The sequence below is a fragment of the Idiotropiscis lumnitzeri genome, chromosome 11, assembly GCF_059441095.1.
Source record: "Idiotropiscis lumnitzeri isolate Australia: NSW breed Sydney's pygmy pipehorse chromosome 11, RoL_Ilum_1.0, whole genome shotgun sequence".
Lineage (NCBI taxonomy): Eukaryota > Metazoa > Chordata > Actinopteri > Syngnathiformes > Syngnathidae > Idiotropiscis > Idiotropiscis lumnitzeri.
This window is the reverse complement of record NC_142401.1, coordinates 10,146,118-10,167,389: the sequence shown is the minus strand read 5'-3', so window position 1 is coordinate 10,167,389 and position 21,272 is coordinate 10,146,118. Positions and strand designations below refer to the sequence as shown.

The 21,272-nt window shown below is 41.8% G+C and overlaps 1 protein-coding gene across 2 annotated transcripts in view; it reads left to right on the top strand.

The window, feature by feature from the left end:
* Positions 1-17,015, top strand: part of iars1 (isoleucyl-tRNA synthetase 1) — a 40,456-nt gene extending 23,441 nt beyond the window's left edge. For both annotated transcript variants that reach the window (XM_088309867.1, XM_088309868.1), the window contains 13 exons: positions 281-358; positions 837-958; positions 2,346-2,448; positions 2,556-2,639; positions 4,594-4,768; positions 8,680-8,792; positions 10,544-10,639; positions 12,426-12,602; positions 13,331-13,451; positions 13,806-13,931; positions 14,015-14,161; positions 15,981-16,133; positions 16,436-17,015. In XM_088309867.1, the coding sequence (XP_088165993.1) occupies positions 281-358; positions 837-958; positions 2,346-2,448; positions 2,556-2,639; positions 4,594-4,768; positions 8,680-8,792; positions 10,544-10,639; positions 12,426-12,602; positions 13,331-13,451; positions 13,806-13,931; positions 14,015-14,161; positions 15,981-16,133; positions 16,436-16,518 (1,578 nt within the window). In that variant the 3' untranslated portion in view covers positions 16,519-17,015. The remainder of the gene's footprint in view (positions 1-280; positions 359-836; positions 959-2,345; positions 2,449-2,555; positions 2,640-4,593; positions 4,769-8,679; positions 8,793-10,543; positions 10,640-12,425; positions 12,603-13,330; positions 13,452-13,805; positions 13,932-14,014; positions 14,162-15,980; positions 16,134-16,435) is intronic.
* Positions 17,016-21,272: the final 4,257 nt, after the last annotated feature.

The window sequence follows — 21,272 nt, the reverse complement described above, 5'->3', positions numbered from 1 at the left end:
GGCAACACATCAACAACACAATGACAACACGTGTTGAAATATTTTGAGCTAATTTTGTTTATCTAGGTACTTATCATCACATTATTGAATCGATCACAACCGGACAGTTTAAAGCGACTGAATTGGAATATTTTTCTTAATCATCTTCCCCTCCCCCCTTTATCAGTGGACTTTTTTTGCCACCATTGGTGGAGTTGGACAGTTGTGTGTTTGGGCACTTCTGTCCTATTCACTGCTCCATGGGGTGGTGGCATTGTATTGACGTGTGTGAACTTTGTAGGGCGAGAGTGGCACAGAGGACTGTCTGTGGGCGCTGGAAACCCTCTTCAGTGTTCTCTTCTCCATGTGCAGGCTGATGGTGAGTCATAACAGCTTGTGTGAAAGCGTGACTGGGTAAGAGTAAGAGAAAAATATCTTTTGTTGATTTTTTTTTTTTTTTGTGTGTGTGTGTCAGACTAATCGTACGAGTATGCAAAGGGTGCGCATGAGATGTGTTTTCGAGGCTATGAATAATAACACGTGAGCGATCAGAGCCAGATAGCCTGACCTAGATCAATACAGATCATTTATGAGTCTTATGAATTCATTAGTATGCTTGAAGTGCACTGCTGGCACAACTCTGTTTGAACTTTTGCTCATAAAATCTCTGGAATGAAATTTATTGGATTTGCTTTCCCCCCCCGCCCCCCTGCTCCCCAAAAAAAATGTTTAAAGCTCCTTTTGACTTTTGAACCACTGCATTGGGAAATGTAAATGAAGCACAGTTGCACAGCATCAAATAATCTTCTGCTCATTTTTACTACAGTTGTTCTGCTTTCCTCCGCCTTTGCCCCCAGGCACCCTTCACCCCCTTCATCACCGAAATGATGTATCAAAACCTGCGTAACCTCGTCGACCTCGCCTCTCTGGAGGAGAAGGACACTGGCAGCATCCATTATCTCATGCTGCCCCAAGTCAGGTGGGGGAAAATCCCTGCATTACACAAAAATGAGTTGAATGTGTAATTCTCAATTAAACCTTTGAAAATTGCAATGGATAGCTTGACGCTGCCCTCCGATCTCTCATCAACATCCCGTACCAGTCAAAAGCTCACACTATATGTAAAAACATTATTAGTATAAGTATTTAGCACTTTTTTTTACCCTCTATTCCACTCTTCTGTATAAAAGTCAAAGGCTGGAACTGAATTCAACCCGCTATTATTACACGATAGTATCAGAGTTTGAACACAACCGACTTGTAACTGCTCTGTTCTGAAAATGGTGGGAGTTGATGAAAGGACTTGCAATCAATTCTTTTCACAATGAAAAAGCGTTCCTAACTGTCTGGAGACAATTGATTTTAATCCTCGATCTCCAGATTGGAAATGTATGATGTGTGTGTGATGTCACTTCTGGTTAATTTAATCATGTCACATGATCGCATTCACAAGGGTTAAAAGTGAGATGTTCAGGTTGGTTATTTTCAACCCTTTTGAATTTTTGTCAATTCAAGCACTTCTTCTTGAGCATAATCTTATAGCATAATATCTTGAGCTACTGGTCGTAATTTAGTAACAATTTTTCAAGTTCCTTGTTTGCTATTAATTTCAGTGAGGCGTTGGTGTTTTTAGTAACAAAATATGGCACGTGTGTCGTTGAATGAACTCCAAGCTGTAATCATTATTATGCAGTGCTGAAATTGACGGGCGCACGAATGGGTTTAACCCTTGCTGGGTTCTGTGTAAAAGGCAGATAGAAAATCTGTTTGAGCTTTGACACGTTTGGAATTTCAGAACACTTAACACTATTATGACCCAGCCGAATATTCAATGTAACAAAACTACGTCTACCCAGTCTGTTCCATTTTGTTTCTTAATTTTGAATCTGTTTTTACTGGCTACTATTTACATTCTAATCAGTCAATTGATATTTTTGTGTTTGTGAGTTGTGTGTGGAAAAATACCAAGATAGTCTCAGCTCAGGTCTGTCTATTCTTCTTCTTTTTTTGTTAATGTAAATTAACTTATATAATACGTCATTGGATTTTCAGTCTGCACTGAGCTGCTCATCCCACCCTCCAATAGTCAAATTAGACACTTGAACACCCGCCCGCACTGACCATTTTAGCCCTTTGTGTCGCTTTTGATCTTCATTACCTTGGGAGGTGCCCATATACGTCGTCATCACCCTTTATCATGAAGAGTGCCTTTCTGTCAGACATACGCTGATGAAACACACGCATAAGTTCTAAAATGGAGATCAAGTGATCGTCGGAGTCAAGTGGTCATTTGTCTACGAAAGCTGTGAAGCTGCATCGCTCAAATCGTAGATGCGCTAAACTCGTCCGCGTTGCTTTTTTCGCAGGGAGAATTTGATTGACAAGCGCATCGAGAACGCCGTCTCTCAGATGCAGTCGGTGATCGAGCTGGGGCGGGTCATCCGTGACAGAAAGACCCTGCCGGTGAAGGTAAATCATCCATTTTGTCCCCGTGCAGGGCCAATACTGCGTGTACCCGTATATGACCACTGCGCTATGAACATTTGATTGACTGCAATGACTGTCATGTGTCTCAGTATCCACTGAAGGAGGTGGTCGTCATTCACCAAGATCCAGACGCTCTCCAAGACATCCAGTCGCTACAGAAATACATCCTGGAAGTAAGCCAATCCAATACATCATGGAAATAGTACAAATTCATCTCAGTGATATCAACGTGTTAAATGAGTAATGGAACACGGCCATGGACGTGTGAGCCCATCTCCCACAATTCCCAATATATCAGGAACACTCATGTCAAAATACTCTGTCCAAAATATGTATAGTCTCTACACCTAAAATATTAGCGGTTGCTGTGACAAAAAAAAATAAATTGGGAAGCCAAGGAAATCATGGTAGTAATAGATGGATGAGTCCAAAATGTTTGGAACATCTTAAGACCAAGATATTAGGTGCATTCATAGCCAAGTAATGAGCTAGCCCCATTGCCAAAATATTAGAAATATGCCAAAGCCAAAATATTACGTCCACACTGGCCAAACTATTAGGTACATCTTGCGGCCAAAGCACAGTGTTCCGATGCTATTTGTGGCCAATAGGGACCAAGCCTTGCCACAAATAGTAAAAGTCTGCGAATAATTGACACAAATATTTATTTTAATTGCCTATAAATGCCACAAGATGGCAGCGAATCCCTGATTTTCTATTAGAGGGGGCTACAATCTGTCTGGATAATGCTCCTCCCCTCACTTAAACCTAATTCCTTGGACCCAACGTAGCGCTAAAGCAATACTTATTTTTCAGCAAATAACAGGATAGGTTCCCAAAAAAAAAAAAAAAAGTGAATTTTCAAATTTGTGGGGAAACTCTGTAATGACATATTTTCCAAAGCAGTAGTCAAGACTAAAATGTTAGGTATACCTGTGTCCAATATTTCCTTGGAAACACCTGTTAACCCCCCCCCCCAAAAAAAAAAACAGTTTCCTTACAGTCAATATATCGTGGTTATCTTTACATTTGTGGTGATAATTTTGCACTATCCACAAATTGGGAACTGAACTAGATAAAAACAAACCAAAGATGACTTGTGTTAAAGCATCCAAAAAAACATGATGATGTTTTGCCGACAAGAGGAAAGGGACACAGTCAGGGTTACTTGCTTCTGTCACATTCTTTGCGGCTGGCAACACGTGCCAGAACGTCGTTGCCTTTCTCACCTCTGAGCGCGTAAGTAGCCAAGAAGACGTCTTCAATAAATGGCCTGTACTTTAGAATGGATGAGAATAAGCGCCGCACGTCGCAATGGTGCATGACCTCCCATCTTTTTAGCTCTCTACTGGCAACGGTATTAAATGAAATCCACATATAAAGAGCCTGCTCAAACCTTAGCTCCATCATTCAGTCAAAAGTAGCATATCAGAAAGTCATCTGCGTGAAATGTCTGTCTCAGCCACTTTACAGCACAATTGAAAGGAGCGCCTTGGTACCCGCTAGGCAGCGTGACCAATATTTGCCTAATCACATATGAATATGTCACGTATTTCCCTCTTTAGACGAGAAAAGAACGTATAGAATTGACTGAGAAAGGCTGCCAGACTCTTTGGGGACGTAAAGATGGGCTAGCTCAGTGACTGCCTGATTTCACGGTACACTCACTCTGTGACAGGATGACTCTCTAGCGTGGACTTCTTGATTTGTTTCTTAGACTGACTCCCAGAGCGCTTAAGTTTGAAATTGCTGCGTTGCATAATGCTTATTTATTCAGAGTAGAGTTCAGCTTCTTAGGCCCGCGACACGACCGAATGCCATTGAACTACCGCACATTGTCGTATCAGATGATCTTACGCAACCAGAATTAAGTTTCTAGAGTATGAATAAAAATATTTAACCAAAGGATGCATTTTGTCCGTTGCAGTGCGGTAGTTATATTTGCGTGAATCATTAGCCAGGTGTGCGCGTATGCCTTGCCGACTATTTTTTCCACAATTTTGATTATTACATCAAATGCTTGGGTAATCGTCTATTTTGATGTGCCTTGTGGCATCTTACTCCTAACCAAAACGGCAGCCCATTCCGAGATTAGGAGTTCCTCATGGTCTCTGTCTTTTCCTCCAGGAGCTCAATGTGCGCCGGCTGACCATCTCGACTGACAAAGACAAGTACGGCATCCGTCTGCGGGCCGAGCCGGACCACATGGTGCTGGGCAAGAGGCTGAAGGGGGCGTTCAAAGCCATCACCGCTGCCATCAAGGAGCTCAGCAGCGAACAGCTCGAGACCTTCCAGAAGAAAGGTACGGCCATTAAATCCACTTAAGCTGGTAAAGTAAAAGTTAAAATGGACTGTGATGTTCATGTTGTAATTTCTCATGATGTTTCCTTTAACGTTTATTTATCTGTCACATGGGGTTACTTGAACCCGCCGTGTTGCTTTTGATTTCTTCCGTCCTTTAAATGATTTTCTCCCTTACTTTTGTGAAGTTTAACTCACTTTTAAGTCACTGTGGTGAATGGAAATTTTTCATCAGCCAACTTGCACCAGACAAAGATGTGGTCAGATGCTAAGGCAGTCAAGCCATCGTATGAGACATTAACGGAATAGCATCATGGGTCATCAAAATTCCAAAAATAATAAGATAGTAAAGATAAAAACATTGTCAATCACACAGACATGATCAAAATGCGACCAAACTAACAAAAAATGCTTTTGTGAATGAAACTGAAATGCTGCATCGCTTTGTATATCATAGAGGAAGATAAACTGACTAGCAGTATATGAAGAAAATTTTGAGGGCAATGAAAAGTTGAGAATTCAAGGTCTCAGTGACCATAACAAAGATGTAGTTCCCTTTCTTCAATCCTGTTCCTTGAGGTTGGTTTCCTGGATTTTTTTTATGTCTCCCTGCTGCAACATATCTGATTCAAATGATCAGGATACATTTTCCAGCTTCTGCAGAACTTGCTGATCAGGTGCGTTGCTGCAGGCAGGGATGGAAAACATGCAGGACAGGATCAAAGACCCCTGCTTTACACTCCTCCAGTGTTCATCCTAAAGTTTCAACGCCGTGTTCAAATCAAGCTAAAGCATGTTACTGGGCTCATGTGCCACCAAGTAAACTCGCTGCTGCCAGCATCAAAGCAGCACAAGGTATTTCGTCTCTCCAATTAGGCTAGGAGGAAGGCGCGGAGAGCCCTGAGGTCTCATGGGAAAGATTCTGCCGAGGTCATCCGGACTGTGGGAACTTGGCTTTGCCAATCACTAGGACGTTTGATGTCTAGTCTGGTTGCAAAGAGGAGAGGCTGGCAGACGGAAGTGGAGAAAAGTGTGGCTCAGAGTGACAGTTAATTGATCACGATGCCTTCGCGTGAGGAAAAGCCCATTTTAAGACACTGAATATTTTAAAGAGGCTTACAGGAGTGCGGAGGAATGGCCGCTTAGTTATTGCATTGCTGCTCACTTGCGACTTAATTGCAATCAAATGATCCCAAAGAATGAAGCCCTCCTTTACTGTCAGGAGCAGGCGGGAGTATTGTTGAGTGTGCCTTTCAAGGTTATATCAGCCATATCAAAGTGACGCAGAAGAGGCTATAAGAGCAAACGTGAACCATCGAATTGCCTCACAATCACGCCAGAGCAAGACTTACCTTGCTGGCTTGATCTTTTAAGATAAAAGTAATACATACGTAACATAAAAGCAATGCAATATAACCCATGTTCCACGTCAACTTTAATAGGTGAAAATCTGGGATATGGAGAGATTTGGAGTTGTCCCTTTTGGACACGCTATATTAACAAATTTAAACTCATATTTCTGTAATTAATTGCAATTAATCGCAATTTCCAACTACTATTTCTTTGTGAAGCTTGTAACAGATATTTACTTGAATAATAACATGTTAATCATGAAATATGACGTATATTTTAATTCAAAGACTGTTCTAATAGCTTTCTTTGATCCTTGAATACGATCTAAAGTGTGACGTTTTTCTCAAAGTGTATATACAGTACATTTAGTTCTGCCCACGAGCGCCACACTCCAGCTCTTGATTTGCAAGGCTCAATGGTAATTTGAGCAGTGTGTTTTTTTTTCTGAGATGTGCATAGAGATGTACAGCTAATATGGTAGTGTTTAAATGTAACTTTTATTTTTTAAATAAATAAAACTGAATTAAAAATGTAAAATTAATCTCTAGTTAACGCTTTAATTTTGACAGAACACATTTTACTATATATATTTTTTTTAGATTTTATTTGATATTTTTATGTATATGTTGGACGCTTTTGCCTTGAAAAATTAGACTGACTATGCTGCTGGCCGCAGAGCTTTATCCAAAGCCTGAAGAGGGATTACTTGGCTGCTTCTGCGTTTGTTCCTCCTCTCTAACTTTGATCCAGCCATTTTGACAGGGTAACCTAGGAGGTGAATTGTGAGCAAAAGCAGGAAATCGACATGGAGAGATGAAAGATTAGACAAGAAGCGGAGTGACTTCCTCCTCCTCTTCCTCTTGCCTCGGGGCATCTAAGAGTGAAGAGGAGGACGTGGTCACGGTATTTCGCGAGAACATAGAGATGGTTAATTGGTGCCCCTGGCATACTTCAAACATGAGGAGAGCTGATTGGCCGCATTGTTTGACAGCTCGTGTGGATGCAGCCAGGAATCTTGTCCTTTTCAGGAATTTCTCCATACCAGTGGAGGCGAACATAAGCCGAGGGTAGAAGAGGTCCTCATTCTGAGTGATTGAAAATTCTCTGTGGAACCGTTTTGACACTATTAGAGCTACTTAAACAGAATCACAACAGCCCAGAGCTATCTGCCTTTTAGGGTGGTATCGTCTACAGCCTTTGACAAATCTTTTGGCGGATTCTTTGGTGTGCTACTCAGAAACTGGTGGCGAGTTTCAAAAAAAGTCCCAAGAATAATCTCATTGATTTTCACTGTCACGGTGGAGGGAAAGTAAATTGTGTAGCACCGCCACCCAAGTCTGCAAAAAAATGGAAGTTTTCACTCTGTCCTCACACTGTTTTATTGCACGTCTAGTATTAAATAGCTCGTTTTTTTTAATTTCCTATATTAAATCCTAAAGGAACCTTTTTTTGTCCTCCTCCATTTCACACATGAATACGCTTTGTAATCTTGGAAAACAGTACTCAGAAACTGATATTTCGCCATACAATGCATCTACTAAGTCAACCATAATGTTCTCGGAAGGTACGCCTGGAAAGTCAAACAGACTTTGGCGTTGAAACAGTCATCGTTTGTGATGTCAGCAAATATTATGACACGTGAGTTCAAAACGAGGCGGAACTGTACAAGTTGATCTTTTTCTTCGTCATGCGAGTATGAATGATGCTACGGACGAACGGGACAATACAACTGTGATAAAAGAAAGTTTGTCTGTCCGCCCAGTATAATATGAGCAAGAGAACCAATTAATAATTTGCCTTCACAAATTTTCGCATATGCTTTCAAAAATTGCATTGCGCTTAACGTGGAATGGTTAATTACAGGCAAGGGTATGACCAGTTGAAGCGTACAAACTTCACTTTTTTTGCTTCATTCAACATTCAGTGTAACCAAAAACTGTTCCTCTTCAAAGATGGGCATTTTCACTTCATTTCAAGTTTTATTAAAAAAAATGTATCTATTCTTTAACACTTAATCAACTCAATAACACCGTCTGCAGTATTAATGGTGGCGGTTTAATTCACATTTACTTTATTTGCTGTGGATTTATTTAGAACAATGTAGAAGGCGACCATAGTCATGGAATGCTTTTTGTTCCATTGTACTCGTATGTACAGTATGTAAAAAGCAAAAGCTCTCCGGCACAATATTGATAATTCTTGCTGTTATTTGTTCATAAGACAGTGGCTATTTTCACGAGTGAAAACAATGTAATCGCGTGCAAACCAGCCGAGAGCTTCTCAAAATCACATCACACAACAGTTGTGTGCAGTTGCAGGGTTCCTAATTGGCACAACAGCACATTAGCATGGTGTTAAATGAGAATATCCCAGGCCCATACGGGGAAATCATTTGCCTTTTGTTGACTGCTTTAATAAACGTAGATCAATGATGCTTTCATTCACTTCTTCTGTTACAGTTTACAGGCAATACAAAATCCTGTCGGTGAATGATGAGTGTGACGTATATGTCCTGTGAGTCAGCTGACATATGCTGCATGTTGTGTGGTGGCATTTCAGGTTCCATCATGGTGGACGGACACGAGCTTCGCGAGGAGGATCTGAGGCTGATGCACACGTTCAATCAGAGCTCTGACTCAGCTGCACAGTATGAAGCCCACTCGGACTCACAGGTGAGCGTTTGGCATTCAGTACTCGCTTCTGAGGATGCTAACTGTGCAAATGGGTCTTTTTTTGGGGGGGGGGCATATTTTTACCATTTTTTTAAAGCACTTGCATGCTACAACAGTCTACAAAAAAAATCTGAAGATATTTGCCCATTTTCCTCTGTTGTAAAGGAGGAAAAGTATTGTAGAGCAGTCAAATGTTATGCATGGAATTCAAATCTTTATTGCTGTAAGCATTGAGGGAGCAAAAAAGTAGTAATTTATTCATAATATATTTTTCGATTATGGATTATTTTGGATTATTTTTGGATTATTTTGTTCTGCGTCATATCGGAATTGACATCGGCCCCAAAAAAATCGCCATTGGTGGGGCTCTAATTTTTGGTACACATTACTAATTTTATTTGATACCTCAATGAATAATACGAAATGTTCATTTAATTAGTTTATTGTTTGCATATTATTTTCAAAGGAATTTGGGAGTCAGCCTAATGAGGTAGTGTAAAAAAAAAATGGATGAAATGAGAATCCAGAATTCCTCTATCCATGCTCGTGTTGCATTTAAAAACGATGCCATGCGTTGTTAAAAATCAATTCATCTTTAGTATGCTCGTCCCGAGTATAAATTGTAAAAAATTGCTTTGTGATCCTCTGCCTTAACAAGCCAATACTAGACAGATGGCGAGCATTTTGACATGTTACTGACACACTCGTCGTGTTGCCCGTCAACTGCACACACTCGAGATTGTGTGGAGCGGGGAACAAACGACAGCGTCGCTGTACTGACAGCCGTCTCCAAGAGTGCTATCCTGGCGAATCGTCGCTCAGCTAAGTGGAGACCAGCTCGTCTGGCTTTCCCACAGGCCATCACTAATCACTGCTCCGCCGAGCGTACGAACAGCGCACGGCTGCACCTTAATACCAGTTTACTGAGCTGTCTTTTCAATTCGCCGCTATTCTCGCTCTTTCGCACTGCCTCTCAGTCCCCCATCGGTCTGCCATGCTCTCGGCTGTGTGTTGCTTACATGCGCCTTCACCCTCCCCCCACTTCTGCAGATAGACTGTTCGTCAGTACAGTCCAGTTGTTGTAACTTGGAAAATAACAAGGCTGACCTGCTTTCATACATGCATAGTTTCTATGTTCCTGAAAGACCATTGTCAATCTCATGTCGTGTTTTTTTTTTATACGTGATTGTGCCCTTTACCACCGGATCGAAATCGGACGATATTTGACATTTTATGCAAAATCGCTGATTGACTCTGATGTCATACGCTGTAATAGTGATCCCAAATTGCCCACTCATAATGGTCAGATTTACTGAATGAGAGGTCTTGTATTGAACCTAAAAGTTAAAAAAACAAAAAGTTTTCAATTCTTAATTTGGCCTCCTGAAAACCGGCAGTATCCTATTCAACTTTCGTAACTCTTATCGAATTGTAGAAACAAATTAAGGCGTAGAAACAAAACACGCATTCATTACTGAGAACGGTGTAATTATGGCGAATGGCATTTTGCAGTTCCTCTCTACCCTTCTTAACATTGTTTTCCCGTTTTAGATGCTTAGTTTAGACTTACTGTAGCGGTTTGATGCTAAAAAAAAATATATCATTTTCAAATGTCTGCCTTTGAATCAAAACTGCCATGGAATCACCTCACCTGGGAGTCTACAGCATGTTTAATTTTTAACTGCAGCTGGAGAAAAAGCTGCTTGCTTATGGCACATCTGTAACAATCTGCGCTCTTGGCTGTCCCGTAGGTGCTGGTGCTGTTGGATGTCTCGCCGGACCAATCCATGGTGGATGAGGGCGTTGCCAGAGAGGTTATCAATCGCGTTCAGAAACTACGCAAGAAGGTGGGGGCGTGTCTTATTCGGGGCAGCTTGACTGGCCCGTTCCCATTTGGTGCTTATTGAAATGTAGTCAACACCCACAACTTTACAACCACAAGAATAAAAGGCTGGAAATGGCCCAAATCCCTGAAGAGAGCATTTAAATATTTTTGTGATTCATGTCATGAAGAGCACAAGGTGATTGTGTCAGTTTGAGACACTTTTATTATTTGCGAACTTTCTGGAGAGTCGAGAAAGTTTTAGTGGAGGGCTGGTAAAATATCAAAGGCAACATTTGGTCAGCTTTTGAGTGTGTAAGTCACCCCAAAAAAGTCATTAAGTTCCGGTCACTGTAAGGACTATGAACAGGAAAGACCCCTGATGGCCAAAATGACCTTTGGAATGCCCGCCTCAAACCAAAGGAACCAAGGTGGTGTGTTGTTTTGGGTCATGGTTTCATGAGATTTTATTTTTTTTGTGTGGGTCTACTCATGATTGACATGCGTATTACATTTCAGGCTGATACTGTATATCTAACTGACTTCTGTGGCTAAAAAAAAAAAAAAAAAAGTCATTGGCACACATTAGTCCAGTGGAAAGAAAGAGTAGCTATTAAAATAAAAAAATGGATTGTCTGTGGGGGTGAAAATGTGATTTTGTTAATTGTAATTAAATTCCAAATTGGTTGGATATTGACGCCAAATTTTCAGTTTCTGTCCACCAATTACTATTTAGCGTTTACCTTTTTTTTTTCTTCTTATTTTGTATTTTTGTTTTTACCCTTGTGATGGCCCTCCTCCATTGCCGTCGTACTTCATTTTTTAACGCTCTCATGCTAATTTGTGAAATCTTTCCATTGCAGCGTCCCAGTCAGACATTTCTCCATCATAAGGCGGGATTAATGGCGGCTTAATTATGCTCTGGCCCCTTTCAGATTCGAGCGTTGGAGCTTTGAAGTGCGACCGGGGAGTAAAGACGGATTAGCCGGCAGCCTCTTGTTTTCTCAAGAAACAAACAACTTTTTTCCATCCGTGCGCGCGGTAGTAGCGGCAGCGCTGCTGGCTGGAAACCCGGCCAGGCCGCATTCCAACTCTTATTTCACAAAACCCCGCCTCCCAAAGATCTGTGAGGAATTTTCCACCCCGGGGATGGGAATTAATTTACCCAACGTTCGCTCATACTTTTTGCTTGTTTGTGTGTGCGTGTGGGTGTTTTTGTTTGTGTGCTTGTAGCAGTAGGTCAACCCATTCTTTATCAGGATTCGCGCTTAACTGGAGTTCTCTCTGTTTTTATCAATCCACACACGCGCACAATCAGAGCGGTAGCCCCATCAGCAGAGGGTCACTACCTTGACTCGGCAGCAAGAGCCTATAAACTTTCCTCCATTGATTGAGCGCTCCACTGCAACTCGCCAACTTCATTTCTCTGCCCTTGAGCTGTATGTGTGATCACTGCGTGTGCGTGGCGCAGTCATGAATTTGCATCTGTCCACACATGCAGCGCGCAGCGGTCCCGATTAGGATGAAATCAATGCTTCGGAAGGTGTCAAGTTTAAGCGGAGGCTGCAAGCGGTGAAATGCATCACGAAATACGTCCATCCATTTTGTGTGTCTTTATTTGTTCTTCCAGTCTTTTTCTTCCATTCCTTTTTAATCCCACCCCCTTTCATGTCATCCTCCTGTGATGTTAATCCCATCCTCTCTACCTTCCTTTAGGTAACCATTCCCTACAGATTTAATGTTATTAGAAAATAACGTCATCCTCGTAACATTTTTCTTCCCCTAATCAAAAATATTAATATTTCACTCAGGGCCACTTGGTGCCTTCGGATGAGATCGAAGTGTACTACCGCTGTCAGCCAGACGGGGAGTACTTGGGTTCAGTAATCCAGGCTCACACGGACTTCATTCTGGCTACGACCAAGGCGCCGCTCTTGCCTTACCCGGTCCCTAAGGGTGCCAGTGTCATTATCCAGGAAAAGACGCAGGTATGAGTTTGGAAAGTATCAGTGGAACATTCAAAATTGAACACTTAAATTTTTTTTTAAATTCATCGCTATTCAAAATGCCTTGCGACTGACCGAACAGTCTAGGGCCTACCCTGCTTTTGAGTACAATCGTGATTTATTACACAGACTGTACACTGTGCAAATGACATGAACACTTAAAAAAAAAAAAAAAGACACGATTTACAAATCAATGCACAAATGCTATTTACCAAGCAGATGCTAATGTAAATACATTAATTACACTTCAACACAGTCATGTCAGGGATACTTGTGCTACATTCTTCCTCCATCCTTCACTAGAATGTCAGTTGTCTTCGTAGGAGTAATTTTTTTAAATTTTTTTATATACTTTGTAGTTCCATTATAGTAATGAATTTTTATTTTTATTGGTTTAGACAGTCAACATTATGAAAATGTTACTAAAATTACTTAATTTGCTGGGTTGCAGATAAAAGGTTTTATCTTGACGACAATAACCTAAAAATACTTCATAAATTACTTAAAAAGCATTCATACATGATACTGGTTTTATTATGGTGACAGCTAGTCTGTGGAATAAATCATCCACTTGACATTATTTATTGGGGGAAAACCTTCCGGAGGTCGACTTCGTAAGGTATTAGCAAATACATTTAAGTGTTACAGAATGTATTTGAAGTTGTTATTCGCCCTTCACTTATACTGCTTATCTCCCATGTTTGGTGCAGCTGAAGGGCTCCGACTTGGAGCTAACGATTGTTAAGGGATCGTCGATGCCACGGGTCGCATTAAATGGCCCGGCGTGTGCTTACGTCAACCTCCGAGTGAAAGTCAACGGCAAAGAACAAGGTAAAACTGAACGAAAAAAGGTGAGTGAGACAACATTAAGAGAAAATGCTCATTTAATTTGGCGAAGGAGCATGAGGCTCATTGCCCCATGTTGTTTTTGTACACGTCTCTTTCAAAGTAACTGTATATAGTTGTTGGAAAATGTTTGTGGTGATGAGGTGGCAAATGTTTAGAAGGGTGACAGCAGCTCCTGCATGTGTACTGCAGTAAATGCGTGGGTGTGTGCTGTACAACTTCTTCAGAAAATGCCAAAGAGACCGCTCTTGGCATTTTGTATCAAGCATTTAGTGAGATTTATAAGTTGGAATATGAAATATTAATTGTCTATTACCCCTTTATGACTGTCTTTCGCAGATGGGGTGGTGCTGCTGGAGAATCCGAAAGGCGATAACGGGTTGGACGTGGACAAGTTGAAAATCGTGTGCAGCAGCATCTTCGGGACCAACGACACCAAGATCAAACTCTTTAACAACGGCAAAGGTGAGCAGGAGTCCAAATATTTAAAAAAAGCTGCTCCTCTGTGCACTCTTTATGTCTAACGGCGATGCTTGTCTCCACCGCAGAATTGGCTAGTAAAGCAGACCTGCGGGCACTGAGTGGCAAAACCTTGTCAGTGACAACAGATGCGGCTTCCCCCGGGCCCGCCACCTCCGGCAGCGCCCTCGTGTGTCCTTACGTCAACCTGATACTCTGCAACGCACAGCCTGCGGGTGAGAACGCGCACATGCACGCTAGCAGCGAGGTGAAGTGGTAGCCGCGCTAACAAAAACTTTACAAAAATTGTTAAAATAATGAGATTAGTTATATAATACTTAATTTCAGCAAAATTAATACAAGACTTATTGCAATTGGTCGTGTCATATACCGTATTTTCCGGACCATAGGGCGCACTTTAAAGTACCGAATCTTCCCCAATGCAAACGAGGCGCCTTGTAAAGCGACGCGCCCATTATATGGACTGAGCATCACTCTCGACCATCAACCCTTTTACCCATTGGGCTGTTCGGAGTGCATGTTAGCACACCCTGCTGGTCAAAGTCTGAGTCATCGATGCTTCGAATTGACTGTGACTAATACATTATGTGACTATGGTGTTTGGGTGATGGTGTAGGAGAAAGCTGGACAAAAGGGCAGCTGTCCACAATGTTGTAGTCTGTCTTATCATTTATGTTATTGCAAGCAAGAAACGTCCCAGGTTTAGACAACAGACTGCAAAAAGCCCAAAGCACAACATGCACATCTCTCTAAACAGCCATGTGATTGGCTGAGTCTGAGTGGCTCCCAAGAAGCCATTGCTCTAATCTTTTTGTCTTATTTTTATTTCTTTTGGGTATATAGATGGCATGAGAGATACATGTTTTGTGTTAATCTTATTTCTTTGTTTCATTGTTTGCTTGTAGGCTGAGTTTTTTTGGTTTTGATTTGAAACCGTGACTCTCAGGAGTGTGCTGACCAGTTAAGTCCCTCCCCTGACGATGTCTAGTAGTCGTATTGCCATGACACCTCTTATTGGTTAGAGTCAGTGTTGTTGGCAGTGATTCTTTATAGTTTAACAACATCTGTCATTGACTTGGGGTGATACCTCTGGCAGCGATCCCTTAAGGGATTGAATCCTGGTGAGCTGGCTACAGCTAGTGCGATCAACTAGCGCAGCTCATCGGCTTGTAGTGCGGCGCGCCTAGTATATGCAATTAACTGGTGTTGCTCAGCGCAGCGCGAGCTCAGCGTGAGCTCAGCGAGCGGGCTGAGCTAGTGCGCGAGCGGGCTGAGTTAGCACGAGCTGAGCTCGCTCGCGCCTTGTAGTGCGGCGCGCCTAGTGTATGCAATTAACTGGTGTTGCGTCCTTTGATGCATCGCGTCTTATGGCCGTAAAAATACGATAGTTCAATTTATTCTGTAACCAGAATCAAAACAATTGTCTGTATTCCTCTTTTTCCGTTGAAATGAATAGAAAAGTTGTTAAACTGTTCCAGCTCCTATTAAAACACCAACATTTTTTAACGTATATTTTTAATTTAAAAAATGCACATGTTTTACCTTCTAATTAATAAAACAAATGGCACCTAAAAAGGAAAGCAGTTTTTGCATCATGCATCCATTATTTGGCTACTTCTGGTGTGCATGCCTTGGCCACCAGGGGTCAGTATAATGCATGGATATGTATGTGAAGAAAGAAGACAGTCACAACTGCACAGTAAGTTGCAGTAATATTGTTTTACACTGAGGATAAAGAATATATTCCTGTGAGTTTTGATCTGTCTACTTACATAAAGAAACTCGAACACTAGTTTCTTCTTGCCGTTTTTTAAATTTATTTATTATTGGAAAATGCTCATCTGCCAAAACTACTGCCTCTATTGCGTGCTCATAACTCAGTAGCGTTCAACCTTGAATTTGTAATTGCGTAATACATAACCTTCATGGTCACTCATTCGTTGCTCTGTAATTTTTTACACTGATTGTATGCTCCTTGGTAGAATAATGAGTCAAATGTGTGTACCGGTCTCCCTACTTGCTCACCTCCTGCAGAGTGCAAAACGGGACAAGTGGGCACCCTGCTGCTGGTCAACCCAGTGGGCCACAACGGGCTTGACTACTCAGGCCTGCTGTCGGAGGCCGCCAAGGTGTTCGGCCTCCGCGGCAGGCGGCTCCGACTCTACCTGGACCAGGACCTTAATCAGGGTAAGATCACTGGTAATGCCCGCAGTCAATCAGATTTGTCATTGTCGCGTTCCTATCAGTTTTGGGAATTAGTGTCTTGAAATTAGCAAATTAAATACACAGGCTAATTTAAGCTTTCATGTGGCTGCTGTAGTAGTGTACGCCACAGTCTCTGTTTTGCTGCAGTGGCCCTCAAATCTCCTTTTCAAATCATGCTGAGCAGTAAATACCGATTGAATATGATACGCCAAGCCAGTAATGTGCAGTAGAAAAGAGGCCCCAGATATAATGAATACAATTAAGCATCATCTTGTGTCTTTCAGAGCTGCCGACTGATTCTGCAGTAAAATCTCTGGACACCAAAACTCTGTTTGTGCAAGTTCTTCCCACCACAGCAGAATCGTAGAACCCCCCCTCAACAAAAGGCACCCCAAGACTTGTCATCACTGTTACAGAACACCTTCCGATAACTGCATTTTTAAATTTTTTGTTTTATTTTTGGAACCTCCTTTACGATCATGTGTGTATCATGCAACTTCGGAAGACCCAGAAGCACACCTAAATAAACGGAGCACAGATCCCTTATGGAAAACAGTTAATTATGCACTTGTAGTTTCCTTTCCCATTCAACACTAAAAACTTGGCAAGATGTTTCTCTTGGAAACTCATTTGAGGTAAGTGTAAGGGGTCCAGAGTCATTACAGCTGTGGCAATTAATTGGGCAAACCAATTTGCCTTATTGTGGCCACACGCCATTTAGAATTGAACAGATAAAACTTTCATTGCTTTCTTTGTGAGTCTTCATTTGGAAAGTTGAAATGAAATTTTCGGGCTGCTGAGCTTTCGGGTGGACCTATGGAAAAATGCTGTCAAATGGAATAAATCAATGGTGATGGAAAATTAGTTTTTTTTTTTGCTCTTTCATGCTTGTCAAGGGAAGTATGTCTGGTGCCGCAGCGTTCACCTCATTTCCTCTTTTGTTTATCGGCTCGACTCACACGCTTTGTCCCATTTGTTCGCCTTACCTGAGGTCGGCCATTAAGGGCAACAAAGGGGATTAAAGATGCTTTCAATGGCAGTAATGCGACAGGACAATGAAAAATTAAAAACAACCCATGCACAGTAACAATAACCTATATGCAATGCAACATTAAATGCAGTGATTAAACAAGGAGGGAAAATGTGACGTTTATGCCTCGAAAAATTTCAACAGATGGATTTTAGATTTCCCTGGGCAGACAATGAATGAGTTAATGACAAGCTCGATATCAGTATGCTCAGTATGTTTTTTCTCCCCACTCAGTACATTGCGGAATTGCCGTGTCTTGACCTAGTTTGACAAATGTCACAATATTGTATCATGACTTTTGCTGCAATTCTCAGCCTCAGTCGCGAGTAGTTCAGGCGAGCTTCACAATAAACGTTTTATCCTAGGGGTGCCCAAGCCCGATCCTTGACATCCTCCCTCTTTTAGATGTTTCCCTCCACCAAACACTTGATTCAAATGTTCAGCTTATAAGCAAACTTTGCAGAAGCCTTATAAGGATCCTGATCGTCTGAATCAGGTGTGTTGGAGGAGGGAACATCTAAACGAGACAGGATAGGGGCCCTTGAGTACCGACTTCGACTCCCCCTGTTATTACATTGTGATAGGCTAAACATTTTTATTTATAACATGCATTATTTTTGTGAAAGGATTCACTAAATAGTCACAGACGGTGTAGTGCAAGGCTCTTCAATCCTGTTCCTCATGGTCCTGTCTTGTTTTCCATCTCCCCCGCTGCAACACAGAAGTCGAGGTACAGGATTGAAGACACACCCACACACACGCCAGGCGAGTGTCCCACTAACACTGTAATAGTACACTCTGCTGTCTTTGTGCGTGCTCGTGCGTGTGTGTGTGTGCGGGCAGTGTGGGATCAGTTCCTGGTCCGTGACTGGCTGGCGACCAGCTTGGGGTGTAATCAACATTTTGCCCGGGGTCAGCTGTGATAGGACACCCCTGTATAGGATAACCGTTGTTTAAGATGACACATGAGCGACTGAACATGAAAAAGTACAGTGCTTCAATTGTATATCAGCTTTTTGCAATGAAAATCCAGAAGTTGTCCGTTTTGGCTTCATTGCAGTCATCTACATTTCTTTCCGACCGTAATCGTCAAAACATAAAAAAAAAAGTTACTCTGACTCCTTGAGTTATTGCTTTGAAGCTTTAAAAAAGGTCACATTTGATTTTACACATGTAAAAATTGGTGGTGTTGATAAAAGCGGAAACACTGTTGCTGTTAAAAAGTGAAAAAGGTCACATTTGACTTGTGTATGTGACAGCGCTAAAAAAAAACAAAAAGGTCCAACCTTGAGGACTGAAACGGGTGCGTGTGTGTGATTGATGATTGGTCGCCCTTTAGTTGCACACTGTATGCCTTCACATCATTACAAGCTAAGATAAATGTGCATGCAAATTAAGCAAAGCGGCAATCATTATTAGTCATAGTAGTTTCGATTTGCAAGTCAACACGCTCTTTGGTGCTGACCTGCTTCAACCCTCAGAGAAACTATTTAGCATAAACAAAACTACCGGCTCATCCATTTTTACGTCGTCACTCCACATATTAAGTATATTCCATGCTACTTGCAAGCTCACATTTCTATTAACGTTTCAATTTCAGTCATTTCCAGTGTAACCAAGTCCAGCAAACTTCAAATCCACTTGTCACTTCTTATTTCCCTCAACAAAGCAAGCCACTACCAACAAAACAATTTGTTTACATGAAAAAGTCAAATTTCTGTAATAATGTCCCCTTTAAAGCGCTTTACAATGCTAGATTGTCTCTTGCATCCGTGACTGGTCTAATAATATACGGTAGACTTTGAGCCTTTTTGCGGAATTCATTTTATTATCAACCTGAAATGAATGAAAAATATGTTCGTAGTGTGTTATTCATTCAAGGTGGAGGGTTTCTAGTGTTTCTGTAAATAATTATGCATTGTTGGGGAGTTATTCTCGTCTCTAAGGCTTAAAATTCCTGGCACGTATGAGGCACAGCAGGTACCTTCTGAAGGGTCACCCAAGTTTCTTTTTGCGTGCGGCTCAACTACTGTTAGCCCATTAGCATTAATATACTGTACATGATCTTTTTTTTTTTTTTAACTTGTATTAATAGTAACGCGTCATTCTTCTGACAAAGTGACCCATGAGATGCCAGTAGACGAGTATTGACGCGTCTGAGAACAACCTTAAGCGTACTAAACACCTGACCATCATGTTTGTGTACATTTTCTCCAACATGCTTTTTTGGCTTCTAAATTAATAGCAAGTTTGGTGGAGTTGGTATTTGATGATTTTCATGTCCCCGCATATATGTGTTTGTGTGTATATATACACAAGTGTGTGTGTGAAGCGTTTTGGGGGTGCAGTCTATTTAGAGCTTGGCCTGTGGGAGATGTCTTAGTCCAACCAGAAGGGCGGAAGGGCGTGGGAAGACCTCCACGCTCCCTCCTGTGTCGTCGTTTGCGGTGAATGTGTGCACGCGCACCATTCGAAAGAAGAAAAGGAGTGAAACTGGAATACCGGCTCTTACCAACGACACAAGTATGATTTTGTGTTTGGTAGATTATGACAATGTTTCTTGGCAATAAAAGTGAATAAATGTTGGTGCATTTTTTAAGGAACATGCATTTGTAGGATGACCCGCAGAGCAATTGGGGTTGTGCCCATTGTGCCTGCTACTGGGGTATTCCATCACAAGACTCGGGGGCAATACCAACGACAGAAAGAACAGAGGGAAAGTCAAACCGTTAACTCACTCCGGTTTGGCAAAGCACTTCCCACCATAATAAGCCCATAGTAAGGTAAGTGGATTTGAATGGTAAATTAGCCAGCTAATTATTTTGTTCGGGGTTGTGGTTATTTTTACTAAACAGACCCGAGGGTCGAGGCTGGAACTGTTATGAGATTGCGGCCGGAGAGTGGGGGACTGACTGGCAAAAAAGGGTCAAGTGCCCAGCTCTGCTCAGTCAGAAGTATGCGACCTGGCTATTTAAGACCGATTAAAATCAGATACGTAACCGATCTAGGACCTCACTTGAAAGCAATTTAAAAAAAAAAATTGAGAGATAATTCAGACCATCGTAAAAAGATTAGTAAAAAAAAAAATAAATAAATGACAGCAAAAACTTGGACGGCGTAGGTCGAGTATCGCGTAACCCGAGGACAGCCTGTAGTTGTTTCCCTGCCTCCATCCCTCCCTCCATCCTCCACCTCTTCCTCCTCCTCCTCTAAGTGTTGCTTCTCTTTCAGCCTCTCATAATGCCTCCGCTGAGGTGCGTACAAGAGGGAAAAGCCCAAGCTTTAAGCTCCACATTGCCTTCGGAGTCACGCAGGTGAGCCGACTGGCACCAGCACCCGAAGGATACCGCAGGGCACCTGGAGCAGGACCCGCCGTTCCCCCTTGTGAGTACCGTGTGACTATGCAGTGATGTAATGAAGTGGGCACTTTGGTCATGTAAATAGCCTTTTCTGGGGGTGTTTTTTTATTTATTTATTTTTTTCAAATGAAACGGCTGCAGTTTGAACCTATTGTCTTTCTCAAACTGAGATTAGGGTCTAAACTTTAAACTTCCATGTTATTTTTGTTTGCATCTGCACTGCAGTGTTTAACAAAGTTGAGCTGTAACTTGACTGTTTGGATAGGGAAACACACGCTTTACTTGAGTACATATTTGCCTCTCCTCCTCATCCCAATCCAAGTTTGTAAAATGGAAAATTTTTAAAAAGTCTGATATTTTTTTTTATCTCTTTGGTTTCACTGGTGAGCAGTTCAGGGTGAACCCTGCCTCTTGCCCGAAAGACAGCTGGGATAATCTCCAGTTCACCCTCAACCATAAAGAGGATAGCTGCTATAGAAAATGGATGGATATTTATTTTGTGAAGAAACAGAGTGAGTGACCGGTGGGAACATGTGGAAAGAAAAGACCCTGTGACAATACGCACAGTCTCCAGAGAGAGAAGTGAAAACATGCAAAAGTCACCCTTGCGTTGCGTTCAAATGACTCTCCAGAGTTGGCATTAGCTCATGATGATAGCTGTGTCTTCTTTTCTGTGACTTTTGGCTGATTTAGGCAGCAAAAAGGCTTTGCAAAAGTCTCAAAAATCACTGG